The 27,656-nt window shown below is 35.3% G+C and overlaps 1 protein-coding gene across 3 annotated transcripts; it reads right to left on the bottom strand.

The window, feature by feature from the left end:
- On the bottom strand, positions 1-26,884 carry LOC127838500 (uncharacterized). 3 transcript variants are annotated; one of them, XM_052366284.1, is made up of 10 exons: positions 26,768-26,884; positions 20,804-20,906; positions 20,007-20,120; positions 18,150-18,308; positions 17,023-17,150; positions 16,618-16,717; positions 15,684-15,784; positions 15,149-15,309; positions 12,424-12,564; positions 1-130 (listed from the first exon to the last, which is right to left on the bottom strand). In XM_052366284.1, exons 2-10 carry the CDS (start codon positions 20,888-20,890, stop codon positions 18-20), a joined length of 1,104 nt encoding a protein of 367 aa, XP_052222244.1. In that variant the 5' UTR covers positions 20,891-20,906; positions 26,768-26,884; the 3' UTR covers positions 1-17. The 3 variants fall into 3 exon arrangements, with proteins under 3 accessions (XP_052222244.1, XP_052222243.1, XP_052222242.1); XM_052366283.1 differs by lacking the exon at positions 1-130 and adding an exon at positions 5,945-6,074 and having other exon boundaries at positions 26,768-26,883; XM_052366282.1 differs by lacking the exon at positions 1-130 and adding an exon at positions 11,834-11,963 and having other exon boundaries at positions 26,768-26,883.
- Positions 26,885-27,656: the final 772 nt, after the last annotated feature.

The raw sequence follows: 27,656 nt of genomic DNA on the forward strand, positions 1-27,656 counted from the left end.
TGAGTAAAACATGTATTTTATTGAACAAGAGGAATGTCTTTCTCTGGCCACTCATTGATGTAGTAGGCATGGTTACCCGGAAGGTTCATCACCCGGTCCATCTCACCGTTAAACAACCCGAATATACCACCTGCAAAATAATGAAGTCTTTGATCATGAACGACACTAGGCGATAACTAGTTTTAACACATACAATCAGTAACACAGAAAAAGCGATTACCCGTGTATATTGCTTTATGCATTTAAAAGTACATCAATAAATATGCGTGTAAGGCTTGTCATTTTACGGAAAAAAATTGGGGGTATAGGGAAGTAGTACCCGTGGGGAACTTGACCCACAATCGCACATTCCCGGCCCTTTCCGTCAAACATCGGATAAGAACCTCGAAGGCAAAAGTATGAATACACATTTCGTAAGCGGTAATGCGGCCCTACCTACGCGCGTTAAAATGTAAGCGAAATATGCAAAAAAAGCGGAAGCCTGTCAGGAATGTTTGAATTAATGAAGAAAATCGTGTATTGATGTAAGTTTATTGAAGAAATGTACAGAAAATATATTCAATAAGCCATGGCGATATTTTTCTCAGCCACATAATATTTAAATAGTGTGATATTACAAAATGAAAGTGAAAGTAGAACTGTCAAAAATGACAACCTGTCAACGCGTTGTTTTGGCTGGCACGAGAGGGCGATTACATTCAATGTGTTCACATTGTTATCATAGGCTTTGCCAATGACTTTATAGTATGGGTGGCTTTGTTATTAATTATTGCTATCATGTAACTGCATGATTGTGTATATGTTTGCAATACACAAAGCATAAATAATGATATAAATATACTGATTGATTATGTGATAACTATAGCCAGGTCAATTAGGACATAAAATACAATTTTTTGTCCTGATTTCATTGAGACTTGAGATATTTATGAAATAGAGTATCAAGATATGGGGTGATCCACAAATAAAAAGTATTTTTGATCTGTGTTGTGCAGGCTCTTTTTCCATGTCTGTGAAAGTTAAATAATTTTCATGTGAAAAGGATGTCAATTCTGCAGTATTTCATTCAACCATTGCATATAATGAAGTGTTCTGCATATAATTTGCCATTTTGATTGGTGTTTGTTAGGTGATCAACAGGAGATGGCCAGGGTGCCAGAGAAAAGGATATACATTTGTGATCTGGTAATGGCTTCATATAAAAGAGGTGAAATGGTATACATTTTATATCTGGCCAGTGCTGACAAGAGAAAATGGGTATACATTTCAGAACATTTTATCATTTAAAAATGTTTGAATACCGCTTGACAAAGGCTCTTAATTCATCTAGCATGAACATTCGTACTATATCTTTAATACTAATAAATAATATATAATGTACAAATTTAATCTAACAATTTGTACAGATACTAATTAACATATATTTGACTGTATTGAATGTCGGAACTAGCTAAAATATCCATTAGAAAAGAGATCAGTGAAATATTCATTGCCTGAAGCTCTGACCCTGGATCAATGTTGATATATCTTTAAACACACTGATTAAAGAAGTAAAACAATACATTGATAAAGCAGAGGGAAAATCATCCCCTCTCAACAACATGATACATAATTCTGTTTAATATATTTGGATCTGGATCTGGATAGGTACACAACAGGACCTTTAGGTATGCACTCTGCGGGAGAGAGATGGGAGATACTACATTTTGGATTTAATTTAATTCACTGAAATTCATCACTGAAGTTACAGTATGATCTCATTTGATATAGATGTACATGATTGTATCAAGAAACATATATAAATTAATTATCATTATAAATTACTGTCATGATTCCAGTATCATTTAATTGATTTCAGTCAAGTTTATCATTCATATACATTAATTTTGTAAATATTATCAATATAAGTATATTAGATGAAAACATACTTGAAATAATACAGTTTGATATACTGTATATAATGTAACTACACATCCAAGCATTCCATCAAACCATTGTAACCGAGCCACTTGGTGTGCCAACGCACCAGCAGAAAAGTCAAATGCCTTCTGACTTGTGCATTTTACTATTTATAACATCTGCATTAGTTACAGATACGTGTTTACATTTATATGTGTTTGAAAAAAATGTATAATCTTTAATGACATCATCTGACCATGCATGTCCTAGATTTCAAAATCAAGGCCCTGGTCTGAAACATTGGTAACATTAACGTTAAACTGTTACCAGGCTTCTGAAATTAATTTGTATTGAACTATGTAAGGAAATCTAAATCGGGCACTGATTTTACTTGTTTTAAAACAGTCATAGATCAGTTTTGGCCTCTCGGTAATGACCCATTTTTGCTTTAAATACTTGTCACAACCTTAAAACTTTCCACACTTCTATAATAGCAAATCTGGATTTAGGTGATTTTCAATGGTACATTTACACTTAAGCTCCGTCACAAGAGTGCTGGTAAAGTCAAGTCACATATTTAAATCTAGGCCATGTCAAATTCAACGTGTCAAAGTCAAATTAAAGATGCGTTCATAAATTATTGTCCCATTGTTTACCACTGCTGTGAGTTTTTATATAATATAACTGATGGCCATCATGTGAGAGAAAATTCACATTATCTTAGTATATCAGGTTTAGCAGTCTTTTAGATAACAAAGTTGGCTAGTGTTCAATGTCGCTTCTGGGGATCAAACCCGCAGCGCAACCTCCTGCAATCAAAGTCGACACTCTACCACTAGGCTTTTAGGAAGATTCTGACATTTTTCGATCCCTCGAGAGCAACCAAACCAAAAATTAAGTCAAATTTTGCCGACTCGGTTTTATTGAATCGTTTCATGAGAGATAATGGATGATGCAACATCTCTCACACCCCTATCATCGCCTTAAGCAGTATTAAATTCTCAACACGAAAGTGCTGGAGTCATTGATTTCGAGGGACCAGAAAAAAAGCACTTGATTAATGTTCGAAATAAAATCATTTGATTAATGTCAATTCTTTTATTTGAGCCAGGTCTCAGGAAAAGGGCAGTCAAATCAGTATCCAATTAAACTATTTGTTTTTGTCAGAAAACCGCTTTTAAGCAAACAGCTTTCAAGCGACTGCAGGCTGATCTGGATCCAAACTGGCCACAATCGCCTTAATGTCTCCTTTACTCTGATACAGTTCATTTAACTTTAAAATCGAGCTATCTTAATCGGACTGGCTCGGTCTTTTACATAGGTCGACATTTCGAAGAATTTTTTCATGGTATGATAACTTAGAAGACGAGCTGCTTCGCTGAAGCAGCATCGTACAAAAGGGCATTTTAACGCGCTGTTAAGGAAAAAAAAGGGCACTGCACAACGTTCCCTGAAAAGATGGTTTAATGAGAAAATTTTTAATCTACTCAGTGGCAGTTGTGAGAAAAACACAAAAATATTAGTGACATTTAGTGGTGGTAAGGCATTTTGTATAAAGGTAAGTTTATGGGAACTGTCCAATGCCGTTTTAAATACTTGTGCACCTACCAATGAATTCAGGTATGTATTGATAACATGATATTTTAATCCTCTCTCTAACTTGTTTATATATCTTCAACATCATAACCTTACTGTTTTAATCGTAAATGTGTAACTATTGCTCTATACCTTAATAAGATAAGTGTTAATACTGTATTGACACTGTTTTACGTTTTTTTTCTGTCTGGTTAATTGAATGAAGCATTTCCCATATTTAGTGCCATTGTCAAAAATACATTAGACTCATGTTTTGTTACCACTACTATAACACGTATTCTAAAAGTAGAGATAAATACTCATGTGAATGTTAGTGATGTAAATGTACTGATCAAAGTTTGTTGTCTCAATCTCGTAAATGTATATTGACATGCATGAATTTAAGATATTGTTGTACAATCAAATGTTGTTAATATGGAAAACAAATAGACGGTATGGATTGTTTTCTAACATCTCTGTAGCTTTTCCGATGGACCGTGGGAACATGTATTGTTTTGTGTCTGTCCGTCATGTATATTGCTGTCAATATAGTCACTCATAATTACCCTATACATCTTTCAGAAATTTCATATTTCACATGGTGAATGGTAGGTGAAGGTTTTTTAATATAATTTTATATTGACTAAATTTGTAAATAACTTAAACATTATTTTCCTGAAACAACAAGGATCACCCTTATTCTTTTCAAATAATGCCACTGAGGTCAAAATTGGCCCCGTCTTTTGGTCACTTGTTTTTGAATAGATTAAAACTTGATTTATTTAACATAATAAGTCGTTATTTTAAAACAATTGATACCAATATATTAATATGTTTTACCATCACATTAACATGTTTGAATATATAGATTATTTATTTTCTTAAAGGAATGGTGAATCGTATGACATATGGAGAACATGCCAAAGTATTATAATAAATAGCACACGTATTGGAAATGTATTAAACTTAGTCAGTACCTTCGACGTAAAAAACTTCAACAGCAGCATAAAACCGTAGTATAATCCATTCATCTCATGTGCATATATCGAAGTGTACGAGATATGTATTTCGTAAAAAGCGGTTGTCTCGGAGTGTGTAGCAGCACTTAAACATTATTTGCTAAACAAGAAACGAAAGTGTGAGCGTATCGCGAGTTTAATTTATATGATTTATTTGAATCGACTTTTAAAGTTTGTACAGATATTATACATTGTTTGGTCGTCCTGTGGGACTGAATATGGGACGCCTTGAGTGAAACCCGACTAGTAATAGATTTTCCACCAACTGAACTCAAGCGCCGGGAGTGGGAATCCAGGTTGTCCTGTGGCGTTGCTTGTGTTGTAGCAACAGAGCTAGCATTGAAGTTTTGTTTCGAATCAAAATATCCAGATTGATATGCAAGTGGCGATTTTTAATTAAAAGGAAACTAATGCGGTAGTGTTTAAATAAGCCCTAGAATTTCGGACCGTCAAACAACCAATTAATAATCAACCATTTGTTTTCGCACATTAGGCAAGCTTTGGAAATGATGTTATATCGGTACTTAATTATGTGGAATATACATTAACTACAAACGTGTTTACTTTTTGTGTTTTCTTTTTCTAAAATGCCATACATATTTGTTGGTATAGAATGAAATAAACTGTGATGCAATATTGAGCTTTGCAAATAAATGTGCAAAGGAAAATCTTTGGCTGTGAATATATGCATATACTTTTAACTTAAGTGTTAACATGAGACAACAAGTGTAGTTGTAGTAAAAACAAGTAAAACGGTATTTGCTAAGAATTCAAGAGTTAATTGCTAACCATTGGTGTTCATGGTTGTGATAATATTTATCAAATAGTAAAGTTCTAATATCTAAAAACGTACAAGAAATAGTTTGAAGAAAACAATTATATTTACTATATAGTATCGTTATCATAAAATTAAAAACAAAGCGCAACATCTAGGCATTATTTTGTATTGTTTGTTTGGCAATCTCGGTGTGAATTCGTCGCGGGTATAGGAATGTCCTCTTCTTGTCACTCATAAATGATGCTGCTGTTACCGGGGATAAGCCATTCGTCTTTTCCGACTCTAAAATACAATTAACAGAAGTCGATCGGCGTGACCCCTCTTCTCGTATTATTCCATAAAACTCGCGGAATGTGCCTTGCGCTGACACGTGGCCACACATTGATGTTGTTCACATGGTTACCGTTTATGTGGCATACGCATTCATACGTTTGTCAGTTTAGTTTAAACCTATTTATGTTTGCTCGTTTGGATCGAACGCCCCAGGCTTATTGTAACGCTCTCGAGTCCGTTTCCTGTGCCTAGAACCAGTAGTTGGTGTCTTTAGGGAAGATCAGAGAACGCTCCCAGAGTGAGGATCGAACCCGTGATCTCCCGGTCGCAAGGCGGACACCATATCGATTACACCACGGCCACATTAGCCAGTTTAAAACGCTATTAAAATGAAAATCGATGAGTAAAACATGTATTTTATTGAACAAGAGGAATGTCTTTCTCTGGCCACTCATTGATGTAGTAGGCATGGTTACCCGGAAGGTTCATCACCCGGTCCATCTCACCGTTAAACAACCCGAATATACCACCTGCAAAATAATGAAGTCTTTGATCATGAACGACACTAGGCGATAACTAGTTTTAACACATACAATCAGTAACACAGAAAAAGCGATTACCCGTGTATATTGCTTTATGCATTTAAAAGTACATCAATAAATATGCGTGTAAGGCTTGTCATTTTACGGAAAAAAATTGGGGGTATAGGGAAGTAGTACCCGTGGGGAACTTGACCCACAATCGCACATTCCCGGCCCTTTCCGTCAAACATCGGATAAGAACCTCGAAGGCAAAAGTATGAATACACATTTCGTAAGCGGTAATGCGGCCCTACCTACGCGCGTTAAAATGTAAGCGAAATATGCAAAAAAAGCGGAAGCCTGTCAGGAATGTTTGAATTAATAAAGAAAATCGTGTATTGATGTAAGTTTTTTGAAGAAATGTACAGAAAATATATTCAATAAGCCATGGCGATATTTTTCTCAGCCACATAATATTTAAATAGTGTGATATTACAAAATGAAAGTGAAAGTAGAACTGTCAAAAATGACAACCTGTCAACGCGTTGTTTTGGCTGGCACGAGAGGGCGATTACATTCAATGTGTTCACATTGTTATCATAGGCTTTGCCAATGACTTTATAGTATGGGTGGCTTTGTTATTAATTATTGCTATCATGTAACTGCATGATTGTGTATATGTTTGCAATACACAAAGCATAAATAATGATATAAATATACTGATTGATTATGTGATAACTATAGCCAGGTCAATTAGGACATAAAATACAATTTTTTGTCCTGATTTCATTGAGACTTGAGATATTTATGAAATAGAGTATCAAGATATGGGGTGATCCACAAATAAAAAGTATTTTTGATCTGTGTTGTGCAGGCTCTTTTTCCATGTCTGTGAAAGTTAAATAATTTTCATGTGAAAAGGATGTCAATTCTGCAGTATTTCATTCAACCATTGCATATAATGAAGTGTTCTGCATATAATTTGCCATTTTGATTGGTGTTTGTTAGGTGATCAACAGGAGATGGCCAGGGTGCCAGAGAAAAGGATATACATTTGTGATCTGGTAATGGCTTCATATAAAAGAGGTGAAATGGTATACATTTTATATCTGGCCAGTGCTGACAAGAGAAAATGGGTATACATTTCAGAACATTTTATCATTTAAAAATGTTTGAATACCGCTTGACAAAGGCTCTTAATTCATCTAGCATGAACATTCGTACTATATCTTTAATACTAATAAATAATATATAATGTACAAATTTAATCTAACAATTTGTACAGATACTAATTAACATATATTTGACTGTATTGAATGTCGGAACTAGCTAAAATATCCATTAGAAAAGAGATCAGTGAAATATTCATTGCCTGAAGCTCTGACCCTGGATCAATGTTGATATATCTTTAAACACACTGATTAAAGAAGTAAAACAATACATTGATAAAGCAGAGGGAAAATCATCCCCTCTCAACAACATGATACATAATTCTGTTTAATATTTTTGGATCTGGATCTGGATAGGTACACAACAGGACCTTTAGGTATGCACTCTGCGGGAGAGAGATGGGAGATACTACATTTTGGATTTAATTTAATTCACTGAAATTCATCACTGAAGTTACAGTATGATCTCATTTGATATAGATGTACATGATTGTATCAAGAAACATATATAAATTAATTATCATTATAAATTACTGTCATGATTCCAGTATCATTTAATTGATTTCAGTCAAGTTTATCATTCATATACATTAATTTTGTAAATATTATCAATATAAGTATATTAGATGAAAACATACTTGAAATAATACAGTTTGATATACTGTATATAATGTAACTACACATCCAAGCATTCCATCAAACCATTGTAACCGAGCCACTTGGTGTGCCAACGCACCAGCAGAAAAGTCAAATGCCTTCTGACTTGTGCATTTTACTATTTATAACATCTGCATTAGTTACAGATACGTGTTTACATGTATATGTGTTTGAAAAAAATGTATAATCTTTAATGACATCATCTGACCATGCATGTCCTAGATTTCAAAATCAAGGCCCTGGTCTGAAACATTGGTAACATTAACGTTAAACTGTTACCAGGCTTCTGAAATTAATTTGTATTGAACTATGTAAGGAAATCTAAATCGGGCACTGATTTTACTTGTTTTAAAACAGTCATAGATCAGTTTTGGCCTCTCGGTAATGACCCATTTTTGCTTTAAATACTTGTCACAACCTTAAAACTTTCCACACTTCTATAATAGCAAATCTACATTTACACTTAAGCTCCGTCACAAGAGTGCTGGTAAAGTCAAGTCACATATTTAAATCTAGGCCATGTCAAATTCAACGTGTAAAAAGTCAAATTAAAGATGCGTTCATAAATTATTGTCCCATTGTTTACCACTGCTGTGAGTTTTTATATAATATAACTGATGGCCATCATGTGAGAGAAAATTCACATTATCTTAGTATATCAGGTTTAGCAGTCTTTTAGATAACAAAGTTGGCTAGTGTTCAATGTCGCTTCTGGGGATCAAACCCGCAGCGCAACCTCCTGCAATCAAAGTCGACACTCTACCACTAGGCTTTTAGGAAGATTTTGACATTTTTCGATCCCTCGAGAGCAACCAAACCAAAAATTAAGTCAAATTTTGCCGACTCGGTTTTATTGAATCGTTTCATGAGAGATAATGGATGATGCAACATCTCTCACACCCCTATCATCGCCTTAAGCAGTATTAAATTCTCAACACGAAAGTGCTGGAGTCATTGATTTCGAGGGACCAGAAAAAAAGCACTTGATTAATGTTCGAAATAAAATCATTTGATTAATGTCAATTCTTTTATTTGAGCCAGGTCTCAGGAAAAGGGCAGTCAAATCAGTATCCAATTAAACTATTTGTTATTGTCAGAAAACCGCTTTTAAGCAAACAGCTTTCAAGCGACTGCAGGCTTATCTGGATCCAAACTGGCCACAATCGCCTTAATGTCTCCTTTACTCTGATACAGTTCATTTAACTTTAAAATCGAGCTATCTTAATCGGACTGGCTCGGTCTTTTACATAGGTCGACATTTCGAAGAATTTTTTCATGGTATGATAACTTAGAAGACGAGCTGCTTCGCTGAAGCAGCATCGTACAAAAGGGCATTTTAACGCGCTGTTAAGGAAAACAAAGGGCACTGCACAACGTTCCCTGAAAAGATGGTTTAATGAGAAAATTTTTAATCTACTCAGTGGCAGTTGTGAGAAAAACACAAAAATATTAGTGACATTTAGTGGTGGTAAGGCATTTTGTATAAAGGTAAGTTTATGGGAACTGTCCAATGCCGTTTTAAATACTTGTGCACCTACCAATGAATTCAGGTATGTATTGATAACATGATATTTTAATCCTCTCTCTAACTTGTTTATATATCTTCAACATCATAACCTTACTGTTTTAATCGTAAATGTGTAACTATTGCTCTATACCTTAATAAGATAAGTGTTAATACTGTATTGACACTGTTTTACGTTTTTTTTCTGTCTGGTTAATTGAATGAAGCATTTCCCATATTTAGTGCCATTGTCAAAAATACATTAGACTCATGTTTTGTTACCACTACTATAACACGTATTCTAAAAGTAGAGATAAATACTCATGTGAATGTTAGTGATGTAAATGTACTGATCAAAGTTTGTTGTCTCAATCTCGTAAATGTATATTGACATGCATGAATTTAAGATATTGTTGTACAATCAAATGTTGTTAATATGGAAAACAAATAGACGGTATGGATTGTTTTCTAACATCTCTGTAGCTTTTCCGATGGACCGTGGGAACATGTATTGTTTTGTGTCTGTCCGTCATGTATATTGCTGTCAATATAGTCACTCATAATTACCCTATACATCTTTCAGAAATTTCATATTTCACATGGTGAATGGTAGGTGAAGGTTTTTTAATATAATTTTATATTGACTAAATTTGTAAATAACTTAAACATTATTTTCCTGAAACAACAAGGATCACCCTTATTCTTTTCAAATAATGCCACTGAGGTCAAAATTGGCCCCGTCTTTTGGTCACTTGTTTTTGAATAGATTAAAACTTGATTTATTTAACATAATAAGTCGTTATTTTAAAACAATTGATACCAATATATTAATATGTTTTACCATCACATTAACATGTTTGAATATATAGATTATTTATTTTCTTAAAGGAATGGTGAATCGTATGACATATGGAGAACATGCCAAAGTATTATAATAAATAGCACACGTATTGGAAATGTATTAAACTTAGTCAGTACCTTCGACGTAAAAAACTTCAACAGCAGCATAAAACCGTAGTATAATCCATTCATCTCATGTGCATATATCGAAGTGTACGAGATATGTATTCCGTAAAAAGCGGTTGTCTCGGAGTGTGTAGCAGCACTTAAACATTATTTGCTAAACAAGAAACGAAAGTGTGAGCGTATCGCGAGTTTAATTTATATGATTTATTTGAATCGACTTTTAAAGTTTGTACAGATATTATACATTGTTTGGTCGTCCTGTGGGACTGAATATGGGACGCCTTGAGTGAAACCCGACTAGTAATAGATTTTCCACCAACTGAACTCAAGCGCCGGGAGTGGGAATCCAGGTTGTCCTGTGGCGTTGCTTGTGTTGTAGCAACAGAGCTAGCATTGAAGTTTTGTTTCGAATCAAAATATCCAGATTGATATGCAAGTGGCGATTTTTAATTAAAAGGAAACTAATGCGGTAGTGTTTAAATAAGCCCTAGAATTTCGGACCGTCAAACAACCAATTAATAATCAACCATTTGTTTTCGCACATTAGGCAAGCTTTGGAAATGATGTTATATCGGTACTTAATTATGTGGAATATACATGAACTACAAACGTGTTTACTTTTTGTGTTTTCTTTTTCTAAAATGCCATACATATTTGTTGGTATAGAATGAAATAAACTGTGATGCAATATTGAGCTTTGCAAATAAATGTGCACAGGAAAATCTTTGGCTGTGAATATATGCATATACTTTTAACTTAAGTGTTAACTTGAGACAACAAGTGTAGTTGTAGTAAAAACAAGTAAAACGGTATTTGCTAAGAATTCAAGAGTTAATTGCTAACCATTGGTGTTCATGGTTGTGATAATATTTATCAAATAGTAAAGTTCTAATATCTAAAAACGTACAAGAAATAGTTTGAAGAAAACAATTATATTTACTATATAGTATCTAGGCATTATTTTGTATTGTTTGTTTGGCAATCTCGGTGTGAATTCGTCGCGGGTATAGGAATGTCCTCTTCTTGTCACTCATAAATGATGCTGCTGTTACCGGGGATAAGCCATTCGTCTTTTCCGACTCTAAAATACAATTAACAGAAGTCGATCGGCGTGACCCCTCTTCTCGTATTATTCCATAAAACTCGCGGAATGTGCCTTGCGCTGACACGTGGCCACACATTGATGTTGTTCACATGGTTACCGTTTATGTGGCATACGCATTCATACGTTTGTCAGTTTAGTTTAAACCTATTTATGTTTGCTCGTTTGGATCGAACGCCCCAGGCTTATTGTAACGCTCTCGAGTCCGTTTCCTGTGCCTAGAACCAGTAGTTGGTGTCTTTAGGGAAGATCAGAGAACGCTCCCAGAGTGAGGATCGAACCCGTGATCTCCCGGTCGCAAGGCGGACACCATATCGATTACACCACGGCCACATTAGCCAGTTTAAAACGCTATTAAAATGAAAATCGATGAGTAAAACATGTATTTTATTGAACAAGAGGAATGTCTTTCTCTGGCCACTCATTGATGTAGTAGGCATGGTTACCCGGAAGGTTCATCACCCGGTCCATCTCACCGTTAAACAACCCGAATATACCACCTGCAAAATAATGAAGTCTTTGATCATGAACGACACTAGGCGATAACTAGTTTTAACACATACAATCAGTAACACAGAAAAAGCGATTACCCGTGTATATTGCTTTATGCATTTAAAAGTACATCAATAAATATGCGTGTAAGGCTTTTCAAAGGGCATTTCACACTTGGGAAATTTATGAAATAAGCAAGGTTCCTCAAAAAATGTGGATCAGGAACATATTCATTATAGCCGCGTCGTGTGAAAAAGACTCTTATGCAATATAGGCAGCGTGGTTCAAGATCAGCCTGCGCATGTACACTGTCTGATCATGACCATGGTTGCATGTCAGCTATACAGTCACACAAGGTTTCGTGTTGACAGTAGCTCAACACAGACTGTGTAAATGCGAAGGCTGTCATGGATCTACGCATACATATATTGCATAGACCAATTTCCTTCAGATCATAAGTGCGTATACCGGTGTGTATAAATAGGATTCTTTTCCCTTGAAATCTTGAAGGAGTTTTCTTGAGTTCCTCGAGTAAACCTTGCGTGCCCTTGCCAGTGTAATAGGGGTCCAGAAGTATTCCTGTGTTAGCGCTCACGTTCGTGATGGTCTCTGAAATAAACCGACTGGATGTTTAAGTTGCAAGAGATTGTTTACTTTGACAGCACATCTTCTGACACATTTAGATTGTACTTAAACAATCAGCTGTCATGGACAGCGTTACTCAAACCACGGGTGTATTATTTTACCTTGTATTGGAAGTCGCTATGCATTCATTGCCGCCAAATGTTTTTCCCGACGATATAAAAGTGCATAGCTCTCATATTGCTCTACATGCATTTACCGGCTAGTGTCATTCTGGCTTAATTTACCGTTTGGGTTGTCACACGAACCAGATTCTAGATAACACCCATTATCTATACCAACCACAATTCTTGTCAATAAAAACATGATTATAGTTCTTTTTTAATTATTGCAGGATTCAAATTAAATGTGACGGGAATTACTCCTTAAGGCTTAAGTATAAATGGTTACGCCTTTCGGTATGTGATATTAATTGTTGTAGCAAGTACAAACTCCTACTAGTGATATCCGATAATTTTTTGTAGGCAAATGTCTAGCATGTGGTTTTCTGCGACGTCCATGTGGACAGACTGTGCTATTAACAACGTTGATTTGTTTAAATAAAGATGTTTATACTTCTGGAAACGCCGTTAATCTTGATTCAATAATTGTAATATCTATATATTCGAATAGTATTGGCAGCGTCGTGACCATGCTTAGGGCTTGTCTACAATGTTTGCAACAAAACGAAAGCTCTCCTTTAACAGCAAGCTCGTGTTTTCTTCCACTGTTATAGTATACTAGTAATTCACATTTTCTGTCAGTCATCTGATTGTATGACCCCGAAGAGATATTTCAAGTGGTACTTTATAAGTGTGTGCAAACCAAAGGTAAACATTTATACATTAAACAAGTAACGTGACCATGACAAAAAAGTATATTTGGTCATAGACATCGCACATTGACCAAGAACGCATGTGTGAAGTAATAATTAAATATATGATGTGTGAGAAAATTGATACGGAGATGTTGCATCTTTAACTTAACCAAAGTTAAAAGAACAAAATATGGTTTACTTTAACCAAAGCTCTGAAAGACATACTTGTTAATAGCATCACACTCTCTGTCCGTTCGTTAAAATAGTCCGATCGACCGAAAACACAGTACATACATTATTTGCCTTGCATTAAATATCGGAAGGCCGATTTTTGAATAAGTATTTGTCATGTCAATGTGGTAAATTTACCCAATCTGCCTTTTCCTGGTTTTGCTGGTTTACCAGTGCATAGTGCTCTCATACCAGTAACTGACAACTGCTCTACTTAAATCAGGGGTTGGGTAGATTGTCCGAAAATAGAAATGCACGACCAAAGTAATCACAAGTTAAGTACCCTGGATGTGTGATGATATTACGAAAATGCGCAGGTTGGTCTGGGGCTGAGCTGGCAGAATATGGCATAAGTTTAAATGACAATATTTAACAGAATTTAAGTTCTTTCACGATTTCTTATGGCTAAAGTTCATTTTTTTCCCGCTCTTTTAGCATAAAATAATATCAAACAAGCACATTTATAAATGATGGTAATATTTGAATTAAAAAATAATTAAAATTATTCGATTTTGTTTTTGCTATTCGATTACCTGTGTTTTTATTGTTTGTGAGTTGTTTTTATAGACGTGTATTAAGTTCATAAATGCCAACTTTTCAAACACATCTTCCCGCATATGGATCTCACGCATGTTTTACTGTGTACATACATGTATTACACACTGCTCTAGCATTGCCTTTAAAATTGCGGGTAAAAAGGCTGCATTTGTTTGTGAGTAACGTAAAATTACCGCGGAAATCTCGAGAGCAAATTCTACGCTAAAGTATGAATGTTCGTATGTCAACTGTGTTACGTGTATAGTGTAACTTATTTTTTTTTATAGACAATTACATGATCGACACGTTGGCTGTGTTATGTGTTATATGTAAGTTTTATGAAACGTAATTATTGCGATGCATTCAAAGATATAGTTTTTCAAGTTGTTCATGTTTTTGTTCATAATAAAACAATATAAACGTTCCGATCTTGTTCACATGTATGTTATACTGAACATCAAATATTCAAATACTTTACAAAAGATATGAATACTAATTTTGCTATTCGTTAAATCCCTAAAATGCATATATATTCTAAATTAATTTTCTTCATATTACTTGCACCTTTTGATATCATATTTTGTTTTAACTGGTATTTAATTTTAGTCATTATTTGTTTCTAGAAAAGCGCAAAAGTGACACCCGAAATGCAGCAGAGATGTTCGTCTTAAGAAATCAGGGGTAGGGGTTGGGCGTGGGGTCATGTCCCGACAACAACCAAACTGAATTTTCTAAGAATCATCTTCTGCTGAATGGCTACAACGTAATTTAGAATATTGCTGGTATTTTGGGAATGGTCCACTCATTAGAAATAAAAATACCTTTGTGTTAATTTAGGCCTTTAGAAAATAAAACTAGAAACATTTTATAAGGACAGAAGCTTTCGTTTTTTAAGGCAAGGAACCAGTGACATATTCCATACGTACCAATACAAGGATAGAAGCCAAAATATGTTTAGAAACGTATGATGGAAAGCGTGTTCATTACCTAAAAGCCCCTCCGTAGCAGTCCCATACCCCTCTCCGATGTAGTCATCTATGATATCCATGATGTCATTTGCACCCAGGGTCAGTTCTATGTCCGACAACATCCGGTCGATTCGTTTAGTAAGCTCCTCCTTACTTAGGGCGATAGAAACTGCGTGGATTCTGGAATAATTTAAATGGCAATCGTAAGGAGGTGAGAAAGAAAGAGACATTGTTTGTAGTCCGCCTTACCAAACCCTTAAGGCCAGTGAAGAAATCGTCGATATTAACAATAAAATAGTTTATTTTGGCAAATATTATTAACACCATGGTATTATTTTGCTTACACTGTTTTGCTGACGAACGTATGCATGGCGTCCGATGACGTGAGAAAGACGTGTTTTTATGTTAAAAAATATAATAATATACCAACTTCTATGTCATTAGAATATGGGAATAAGCTTTATATAATATTAACAAATGAATCAACATTAAAATTAACAGAAACCATAGCCGACAATCAGTAATCAATAAAACATCTTTAACATTTGATTTACCTCAGTTTTGATCCGGTAAGATAGTTACCGACAGCAATGCCCGCTGCTGTACATCCTGTTGCTATAGAGACGACAATGTCATCAAAGTTGTCAAAAAGTCCCTGTTAAAAAAATGTTGGTAACACACATACTCTACACGTTCGTAACTCGCAAGAATAAAAGCAACGTGAAAGACAGTACGTATTAGAATAAGGTAGATTAAAGCGTATGAAGTTACTATTGCATACATTGCACACTGCTAATGTAACAACTCATTTTGCAAATCTTTCCGGTATTCGGTTCCACTTAAAGAAAACATAAATCCCCATAAGAATTACCACGTTCTAAATTATTTGTATGATTTATTTATGTCTTACCTCCCGCACAAGGTACATGGTATAATTTCAATAAAAATATCATGATGTATAACTTCAAACGTGTTATAATTCGTTGACAAGGAATAAATATCGGACTACTTTTTAGTATATGACACGGTGGCAATTACAAACAATAACACGTTGTGTTGTATTGACGCTGACCTGGTCAATATCTCAGCGTGTATGTTTTTCAAATTCAAAGAGGTCCTTCCGCGCTTGAGGCTGCATTATGTGATGAAAGAAGTCATTATTAACATCTAATTAAATTATGACTGCAATTTCAAGCTTTTTAGTCGTTCCTGAAAAAGGTTCATTTTAGTTGGTATAGTGTTGTGGGGAGTGGAGCCCTAGTTTTTGAAGGAGACCGCACTTGTTCGTAATGTTGACCACCAATTAAATTCACGTGCCTCCGGGAAAGAGAATTGAACACGCGTCGCCTTTTTCAAACGCGCGAGAACTAACCACTGCGCTAACCAGACAGCCAAACAAACCCAACTAGAGCGTGTGTAATATTTATAGCATAGGACAGGTGCTCGTACGAGACACCTGGTCAGTATAAGCTACTGAAACGTATTTACCTGTTCAATGAGCTCCTGGAAGAGCGTGATGAACGCGAACATACCTGGGGACGAGGCTCCCCCAAGCGGGATACAGTAGCATGGCTCCCGGTACTTATCGCTGTTGCAGTGTCAGAAATATCGAAAACATTAAGTTAATATAAAATGCATTGCACAAATTGTTGTGCGTGTTCAAGAAACAAAACAACAGCACATTTAAAGTTCGTGCCATTATAACCGGTTACCATAAATATATCAATTACACCTTTAGACATCCATACCAAAAATAGAATAAATAATATACTATAAACATACATACTGCCAATACGTTATCATGCAATACGTCAGTAACACTGGTGTGCACCCAGCATTGATCAATTGGTAAATGCACGATTCTAAGCTCTACAGTTCAGAACACGTAGGGACCTGATATAACCTGCTAGGCTGCGCAGTCTCTGCGAGAACGCTTCGTACGAGCACGTTGGAGACATATACAGATGACTTCCTGCCAACCGATACAGCAAGGCGTTTCCTTTTGCACCGAGTTCTTCTTTCTTCGTGAGATACAACAACATAAAGTATTCGGTTTGTTTAAGAAATTTCACACTATTATAATATATGGCAGTGAGTAAGTAAAACCATACTATGGGGTATTTACGTTTTAATCAGTATCGCATATACTTTGAAATATGCCAATACAATTCGCAGAAAAACGGCGTGTTATTATGACGTCGGTATGCTTCTAAAAACTCTGGGTTGTCACATGTGTTATTTCTTTCCGTGATACTATTTTCAAATCATTTATCTAATAAAAAATTCCCAATGTTCAATTCACTCGCAGATAATGGTTATACAAGTTGCATTTGAACTTACAGCGCCATAGAAAATAAACTAAGGTGATCAAACTTAAAGTTAATTTCTACTTTGAATACGCTATTGAACTTTTGGATACAGGTTCCTCCGATTTAGCGCCGAAACAAACAAATAATTCTTTGAAAAATTCTTGAGTTTTAAACTCGTTAAAATCTTTCAATATTGAGTACAAATCTCAAACATGTAATACGCAATGAACACTATGGGCTGTGTTTACACATGCAATAAGTGATTTCACTATTATTCCCTATCATGTAAACATTATACATTGAATGAAAAATATAACAATAATAATATTGCAATGATATCCCTACCTATATATTTGCGTATATTTAGCAAGGGCCGCGGGAGGTTCAAACAAATTAATTTACAATCGTTTCTCATTGATAACTTTAATGCTATAAAATGTCACACTCAAAAGCTTGACTTATGTTGCTGAAGGCTGCAATATAAGTTTGTATTAACTAATTTTAATGTTTGCATTGAGTTTACTTATAAGAATTAAAACGTAAAATTAAATCTATGATAAATTATGTTATATCTACAAGCGTTTAAACCAAACATCGAAAAAGAATATACATAAATATAAAGTAGAGTTAAGTACTTGATTGAAAGGTTACAGCAACATGTCTTTTGTGCGACATAGACTTTGCAAAGGGTGTTATTCCATTCAAGCTTACCTTTGACACCCTTGCCACCACAATGTGGGGCGTCAAGCCCAGCTGGCGGCATGTGAGGGCTACTGCGCGGCAGTGATTAGACTGCAGACAGCCCCCTGTCACCACGTGGCGAGCGTTGTGTCTAAGGGCCTCAGCGAACAGAAATTGTAGAATGCGGACCTATGAGGAATATGATCACTGAGATATCATAACAATGATTATATATCAGATCAGTGTTAATAACTTAATCAACGATGCTCTAATTAAATATTGTTAAACAGAATTAAGTCTAACATGAAAAGTTTTTATTCTTATCAACATTTTAAAATCTTATTTAGTGCATATAACAACGTGTTGCACCTCACTTTATTATTAACGGTTATATTAACCAGCAAGAATGTGAAAAGATCGCGATTGACACATATTCTAATTAACTCGCCATTTTTTATTCATAACAGAAGTGACTTAATTTGATCTTAACTTATTCGCCCTCGATGAAAAAACGGTGTTATGGGGCTCCTTAAATTGAGTTTATTGCAACTATAATGTGCAAAAATGATGTAAGACAAAACTGATTAACAAGCGTATTCCGTTTTATGAAATCCTTATGCATTTAACTTCTGTCTACAGATAGATTGCATTTCGAAAGCTGGCACATAGGCTATGGCAGCGTTTGAGCAAGATGGACTGAAGACCACTTCTGTCATTCGCTGTGTTAGCCAGTTAATGAAGGTTTCCGAGATGCTCATATATTATGTTTTGCTTAGCACAACCGTATTATATATTGTCATTAAAAATTGTTTTAATTATAAACATTATCAATTTTCCATTTAAATATTGATTTTAGTGCCATTCATGTAATTTAGATAAGGTAAACAACGTTTAATTTGGGTCGCTTTAATCAATAGACGGTGTTTTACTAACACAAGTGTTATGTCAACTCGTAGAATCGCTTGCTCATTACCGTGACACGTTTGATATTTATAACTGATTTTGACTCGTTGGTCAGGATTTCGTTGGGTCAAAGTGACCAAAGATAATCAATTTGCTTTGATTTAAATGAAGTAATCTAAAAAAGTATATACATTGTATTGGCAACATTCCAATCTTAGGTCCCTTTTAGCAAAGGCTTTTAACACTGTTCTCGTTTATTCTGCATTTGTTCAAGGTCGTTTGGTTTCACTGGGGTTTTCCTTGAAGCTTTGTAATCTTAAGTTTAAGAAAATATGGTTGGGGCAGCCCCAGACTTAAGTCTATGCTCTATAGCAAACTAACGCGATTTTGATTGTCTGAGTTCACGTTTAGCGCAAAATGTTCAAGATTCGTGATGGGTGGCCAGAATACCCAGGCGGGGTAGGGAAATTGCAGATCATCAAAATCATCGTTTCATAGAACGATTAAAGAACACAACATTTTGATGATTTTAGTCATCTTAGGATATATATATATATATATATATATATATATATATATATATATATATATATATATATATATATATATATATATATATATATATATATATATATATATATATATTCATAACATAACACCTTTTGGTATCAACATGACCGTTCATCTTTATCGAGTATAGAAGCATCGTTTCGTTTGTTGAAAAACAAACGTTCAAACTTAGAAGAGTCTTTAGTCTCTCAAAAGGACAGTAAAGCTTTTACGACTCAGTGTGTCCCAGATCACGCACTGGTATTGACCATTATCCAAAACAGCTTAAGACGCGTGGTAATATCTATTATAAACAATACAATTGGGAAACAACGGATAAGTAGATATTAAGGAATGTCAAAGTTCTCCATCATGAAATGATTACCTAAATACAACAGCAAACAACTTTAAAAATGTCATTAAAATGAGGTATACCTTGCTTCCAGATAATTCTACGCCAGTAAGATCATCGCGTTTGATAAACACTTGGAACCCATCCGGTACTCCGGGAAGGCTCCAGCGATGTATCGGAGTGTTCAGAGAAGTCAGCTACATTGGGGTAGAGGGAAAAGAATACCTTGCACAAATAACTTTGAAATAATAAACCCTTGATGAGGTAGAACTGCGTCTGGTAGTAACTTTATAGCGTTCATTTATAAAGTAATTAATTTAAATCCGTCGCACTAGTGTTTTTATATTTATAGCCCAAACTTAAGGCAATGTGATATTTTATGCATGGAAGTGTTTGTTCAACACCCGTTCGAACTTCTAATTGTTTTTATTACATTTTGCATGTTTTTGTTTTTAATATATTGGTACCATTTTCTCCAAAAGTCAAATAACACAGTACGCAGTTATGTAGATGTAGTTTAATAAAAACGAGATCAATACCTGTAACCGTGATGTCGCATAAATTCAAAAGATGGTTATACTCAACTGTTACATACGATCGGTAAAGACAATGTCACTGAATACATTGTAAAAGAGTACAGAAACTGCTGAAGTGAAATGAATTGTACTAAAAATTTGTCTAGCATAATTTACAATCATTCATATTGCCTTGACCTTTGTAAGTCTACGTGCTACAGGAATTATTTACTAAGTGTTACTTTGAACGGGGCTTAATTCTAAACTCGCGGGGACCACTGTATAAGTGTAAAGCAATACCATGTATAACACAGTTAACATAGTAAGATTGGCATATGCCTATATTATGGAAAAAATTTGCTAACCTTTACTATATGCGATGGTATGTGATTCAGGTGTTGTGCCCACGCCGGGGCCTTGTACTCATGCATTTGATAATAACCGTTATCCATGTTAATACCCGGTATCCTGAAATAAGAACCCGTGCGTTATGCTGTCACCAGATACAATTTGGATTCAGTTACAAACCGTAATTCTTAATTACTTGTTTTGAAAATAAGTACGTAATGAAGACGATATTGTAATAAACTCGATTATATTATGCAAACGGAACTCAATTAAAACCATAAAACTTCTGGATGTTTCACATGGACTTGTTACAAACTGCTAACGGTGAGCGTGTGAGTGGGAAAACAAGTATTTTAAGTACAGTTTAACAAATACAACTTCAATTAAAGTTTATTCGCCAACAGTATGCGTGTGTAGTATAGCTGTCGTTATCACGTGTCTACGGATAAATGATTGTTTGGAGCTAAATTTCCTTTTTGGTTCTCCATGTATCTGACCCATAGATCAATACTGGCTTCACAAAGGTTTAAGAGCCTTATCGTGGCATTGTTGACTTCCGCGCTAGATCCTCTTATCTTTTCAAGCTCGCCTTAGATTGTATTGAGTTTTAATCTGTGGATGCGTATGTCTTAACACATTGCTCGTCAATCTGTACATGGCGAGGCCAAGTCTTGCTGAGTTGTCCGCAACGATGTTGGTATTTTCCTGCATCTATTTTTTGTGTGAGAGCGAAGGACCAGATCTTTGAGACAGTCGAGGTCGTCCAACTGTTTCCTAATGTTTCCTATAAACTATGTTGGTCTTCTGGTCCTCCAATGACTGCATGACCCAGTCTGTGACCAACAGGAACAGAACTGTGAGTGTAAGCAGCCTTGTCTTTATCTGGTTCTTATTGCGAAAGCCTCATTGAGTTATCTGCTGCGGACTATTCTGCAGATCATCCCATCATAAGACTTTATGATGATGTTTGTGAACTTTAATTGTACTCCTTATTGTCTCGGTAGTCTCCAGAAGGACTTCCAGCCTTCGCTGTAGAACGCCTGCTCATAGTCGATGTATTTGATAAAGCGAGGGCGTGTTTCAATACAGGTATAGCTCCGGAATGGAGCACGGGATGCGACCTGATCCGTACAATCACCCATCCTTTCGGGCCGTTCGTGAGTAAAGAACATAGGGGTCTACAGCGCATTTCATTCGGTTAATAAAGATGCGATTAACACATTCATTGTGATTGGCAGTTATTTCTCGGAAGTTTGAACAGAAAATAAGGTCGTTTGTATTGAGGCTAGATTGATTAACCCTCTTTCCACTCTGTTTGTATAACCTTTTCTCCCCATAAATTGATAAAGTGTGAGTTTAGTACATGTAGCTCCACACTGGTCTGGACGTAAGCCTGCATCGCTTCTGCCTGTTTGCCATCATTTTCCGTTCTTCAATTAATCTAGTAATGGCGTTGCGGATCTCTTCCTTGTGGATGCTCATAATTTTAATTGGCAGATCGATCGTATCTGGACGAATATGCTTAGCTTTAGCAGAAGGTAGCCTGTAGAGTAGCTCCTAAAAGTTTTCGATAACATCTTCTTCTTGCCTTCACCATCGTCTATCGTCTCTCCATTCTTGTCTCGTACAGGCCTCTCTGGTGTGTGATAATTTTCTGCAATTAGTGATGGAGTACATCTCATTTATTTTATGTTGGGTTCTGCATCTGCTGCTTGAATTACTTGCAGCTCTAGGTAGAACCGCTCGTCTGCTCTTATAGTTCGTTGGGTATTTCTATTGTCGTCTATGTACGCGTCTTCGGCTGATAATTTTCTTTTCTGTTGTTGACTCTAGCTTTCTTTGTTTCCTTTCTTCAACTATTTGTCTGTGCTGATATCCACATTATGTGGGTCGAAGAACTCTTTGGCATGTTGAAGTTATATCACTTTCTGCCAGTTTTTTTCTATCGTCTCTTCCTAAAGCAGCTCCTTAAGGACCTATCACGTTTTGGAGAGTGACTAGGAACTCTTATTTTTTTCAAGGTGCCTTTCAGCGACGCTGGCGTGGACTGGACAACTGTTCTTGATCTTCAGTTTCAATCGGTCGACTTGGAGATGATGGTCTGAACGTATGTCTGCTCCTTGCTTGAGGCATTCATTATACACAAGGCGGCGAAACATCCTCACGATTTACAAATGGTCAATCTGGTTCTACGGGGCCAAGTCTGGAATACTTATGTTGCCTTTCTATCCTTCTTCGGTGGTGGAAAACAATTAATTCAATGACAACGTTTCTTGCGGCGCAGAGGTCAAACATCTCATTGATGTCATTCATCTCGCCTATCTCTTGCTTTCCAATGATCTACTAATACCCTTTGGTTGTCATTACGGATCTTTGCGTTAATGTCACTTATAAAAAATGATGTGTTCACGTTTTGTCCATCTTGCATGATGGATGATAATCCTGCTTGTCGTCTGTATTCGCGTATTCGGGTGAAGCACTTTTGTTATGTTCATAATTATCATATTTTAATGGTATGAACAGAGGCTGTCATTGATCTGAATGCCACCCACCATACGAGCTCTCTCTGTGCAAACGTGAATATCATCCCGGGATGTGTGAATGTTCTCGCGCATTCCCCGAGGAAAGAAGTAACTTCCATCTCGATTTGCTGATTCCTAAGATGTTAAGGATGAACTTTCTCATCTCTGCTACCATTCCTCTTCTGTCTCGTACATAATTAAGGCATTCCTTGTACCGATGTTAGTGGAAATCGTGGTTAAGACGATAGTGTTCAATTGACGGTTCCAGTTGACTCAGGCGATCATCGCCTGGAATCATACGCCGTTCATATGGTGGTCAATCATCTCTCAGGTCATTGATATATATATATATACACATATGTGTCATTATATTCCTACGCGTGAATATAAACAAGTTTTGTTTTTTACGCAATTTGAATCAAACTTACCCAACACATCTATACTATTTATATGTTATAGGCAATTTTTATATTCACCAGTGTATAATAACTTAATATCTAGATAATATCGAAAAAAATATCTTAGAAAGTATGTAACTCAAATTGATGAAGACAAAGATATGAGTCGCATAATGAGACCATCGGTCTTATGCTTCGGGGCCTTTTTCAGGATTGTTTTCAGGCGCCTCTTCTTGGAAGGAATAGGTCTTGTGATGGATACCCACACATTTATATTTGAACGATTTACATTCCTCGTGATGCGTCTTGTCCCGTAATGATCTTTAAATGCACATGTGATGAAGCAACTGTATTGTCTTCTAATTTATGTAACATTTTATTTTGTTATTTAAATGCGGGCCTTTTTCTGACCATTTTGTGAACAGATTTTTTAGTTAAATTAGGAAATTCTCGAAAAGTTATTCTCATTTATCGCTTTAGATTATGTGTAGCAAAAGAAAATGGAAATGAAATGTGTTTGTTCAAGTGTATTCCGAGAAGATCAACTCTAAATCTGACCATTATTACGTTCAAAAACATCATAACGCTATATCCTCCTTTTATCTTATACACTCACATTAGTGAAAACAATCAATTTTTCTACATTCATGTCAACTTTGATAATGATACTGGACAACACATCATTTTTGCTTGATTCATTTAATTACCAAGCTGGCAGAATTTAGTTAAATACTACAACAAAATGTCTAGAATAAAACACTCAATTGTAAAAAAGGTGCATGTTCACACTCAAACGAAAAAAAGCTGGTAAAAAATCAGTTATTCCTTTTGATCCGATCATAAAAGAACTGATAAGCAATAACATGGTACTACAGATAAAGGCAGCAATAAGATTACCTAAAATACTTTGCATTACATTATATACATAGTCTAAAAGGTATATATATATTAAAACAATACTTTGGCTACAAATGCACAGTTTATTCGAATACAGTTGGTTCCAAAAGCTCACAGAGCACGGCTCATATTAACCCTTTACTGCTTAGATACGTATGTTCACGCATTATAGGATTTGACCATCGACGAACCAAACAATGTCGACGATTAAGCAGACGGTTGCAGTGACTGCTGCGTCATTCGACCTTTAAGACATAGCAATCCGATTTCCCACCTCGGACGACGAACTTAAGGAGCACATAAGTTTGCAAATTCTTTTCGTCTTTTCGGGGTATGCCGAGTGCGATCAGATGCATCGATAGTTCCCATGTAAGAACAATTTGTCCGGATGGAGAACAATCACCGACTTACGTGAACAGAAAGCGTAACCGCACAATACATAATAAAGCAACATGCGACCACAAAGTTATTGAAACAAGCTAATTAAATAATTTTAGCCATTTACTTGTCAAACGACGTAAACGAATTGACAGCTTTGTCCGTATAATAAAACTCTTTCTAATAGAGAATATTATGTGAGTTTTGGATAAAGATCAAGTTTATCATGCGAGGCTTAGAACTGATGTAGCGCGAGGCTTGCCGAGCGCTAACATGGTTCGAGCCGAGCTCATATAATATTCTATTTGTCCTATTATTTTCTCCATTTTCTATTAATAATTATCAAAGATCGCATTTTTTGACGATTTTATCTGTCCGTAGTTGACAAAAACAGATTTTCCGATTTTTAAAAAACCCAAATCTGATCTAAAAATATCGATAGTATAAAGCTTAAGTTTATACGATCGTTGTTATACAATCGATTTTCATCTGGTAATAGGATAAATATCAGTTAATACAAAACTAATTAAAAAATTTGAAATATTATCTTACCTTTAATTATAATATTTAATTTATAAATAATCCAAGCAACAAAATAACTGCCAATTTTGCATTCACGGTCTTCAATATTAGCTTAACCATAGTTAAATAAAGACCCTTGTCATCATATCACTATTCAACTGTGCATAAGCATTACAAACTTTCCACTTGGTTACACGCACTACTTCAATGTTATATACTGCTGATCTAATGAACCGGAGAAGTTTAAACTTGCCTATAAACAGAATGATCGCATGTTATTCAATGTTAATTTTAATCATTTAGTCAATGTTGTGTTTTAGAGGTGTACAAATCGTAATTTGGAGTAGAGAGATCATTTTTATAACGAAGCCATGAGACCAGTACTTTCACCCAAATGATAATAGTAGCATGTTGCGATGACCATTGACTAAGTGTATGTTACATCAGTTTCAACAACAACAAGAACAAACATTTCAAAATAGAAATAACCAGGCTAGTTGTACACGTTTGCGGTTTTATAAATAATGCTTGAGTAATTTATCAATATTACATATCGTTACACTGAATATATGTTGGTCCATTTTTGCTTGAGCTGACCCACGTTGCGCGGTGCATTTCCGGCGGCATACACTTTGCAAGTTATTTCCTGCCATACATCGTCTTTAATTCAGAATTTGTATTACAACTGACGTCCCCGTTTGCATACTTCAAATTAAGCTTTGAAACACGCGAGTCGCTCGTTTGGATTCATTCACCTTGCTGTCCGCGAATGCCATTTAATTCGAATACGAAATAGTCGTTTAAAGCGCGCACAATATATGTCATAAGAAAATGTATTAAGAAAATGTTATGGTTAAATTTACCGGTGGTTACATTCGATTGTGGGCGGTTGGTTACTTGTATGTATATCGTGTCGATCCAATCAACTTTCCTAACGGTTAGAAAACCTGAATAACCACAAACGTACCTAGGTTTCAAAGTAATCGTGGGGTAACTTAAACAAGCATTTAAAAAGCGAGGTAAGATCTATTGAGCATCTTCTCAAAATATGTTTGCTGTTTTGTTCGATCAAGTGTCAAATTTAAATTTACATAAATATAAAAAGACAATGACAAACCAATTATTGTTATGCTAAATCGCTATAATAGTTTTCATATAAATTTAATATTTGATAAAATAATGAATTCATATAAAACATCTTTGATCAATGAAAATGAAGTACATAGAATACCGTTCGAACATGTATATAACTGTTTAATCTTACCTCTTGTTAAACTCCTAATACACTGTTTAAACTTCTACCGCAAGATAGGCAAACATAAGCATTCATTGAATACTGTTTTTTTTTTATATATCAACAGTATTAACCAAGCGTAAAAATCAATACGTCACTTGTATTTCTTATTATGTTTTCAAGTTGTATTAAGCCGAAAGTGTTGACTAGTTGTATTAAACCGAAAGTATACCATTTCTCTATTTCATAAACTGTTACTTAATAAGCTAATTCGTAATGCTATGTTATGTAGTTAAATGCATACTCATTAAATTGCAATGAGTGTAAAGATCGGGTGTCAGATTTTAACGACTAAAAACAGGGGTCCGTCTTATCAAAGATCGTACGACAATGTTAAATTACGATTGAATATTGTAATTTTAAAATATAAGTGATTATGATTTGTATGTTGCAAATATAAATGATATTTGACAGCTACTTTAAAAATGAATGGAAATGTTTTGGTGTTAAAGTTATTTAACCAATTTCGTCTGCCAATAATGTTTTCAGTATTGATACATTGCGGATGTAGTGATTTAGTTTTATTTAAGCTCGATTGCATCAGAAGTCTAACACTTATTGAATCGCTCTTGGGTGTGTTTCCTTGGTAAATAGGTACTTGGTGTATTTGGGGGAGACCTAGATAACATTGGGGATCAAATCTGTAAACTCCCGGTCGCTAGGCGGACACCAACTCCATTACTCCACGATGTAGATGTATACCTTGATTAAGTACCGGGGCCTTCTCCAGATTTTTCAGCAAGAAGTAATGCAGCAGTTTCTGTCTTTTTAAAATCACGAAATTCGGGACGAACTTTTGTATTAAAGCTGCAAGTTCCAGCTGTCTAGTTGTTGCTGAAAGACTTCAAATTTGGATGTG

Source organism: Dreissena polymorpha, chromosome 7, assembly GCF_020536995.1.
Source record: "Dreissena polymorpha isolate Duluth1 chromosome 7, UMN_Dpol_1.0, whole genome shotgun sequence".
NCBI lineage: Eukaryota > Metazoa > Mollusca > Bivalvia > Myida > Dreissenidae > Dreissena > Dreissena polymorpha.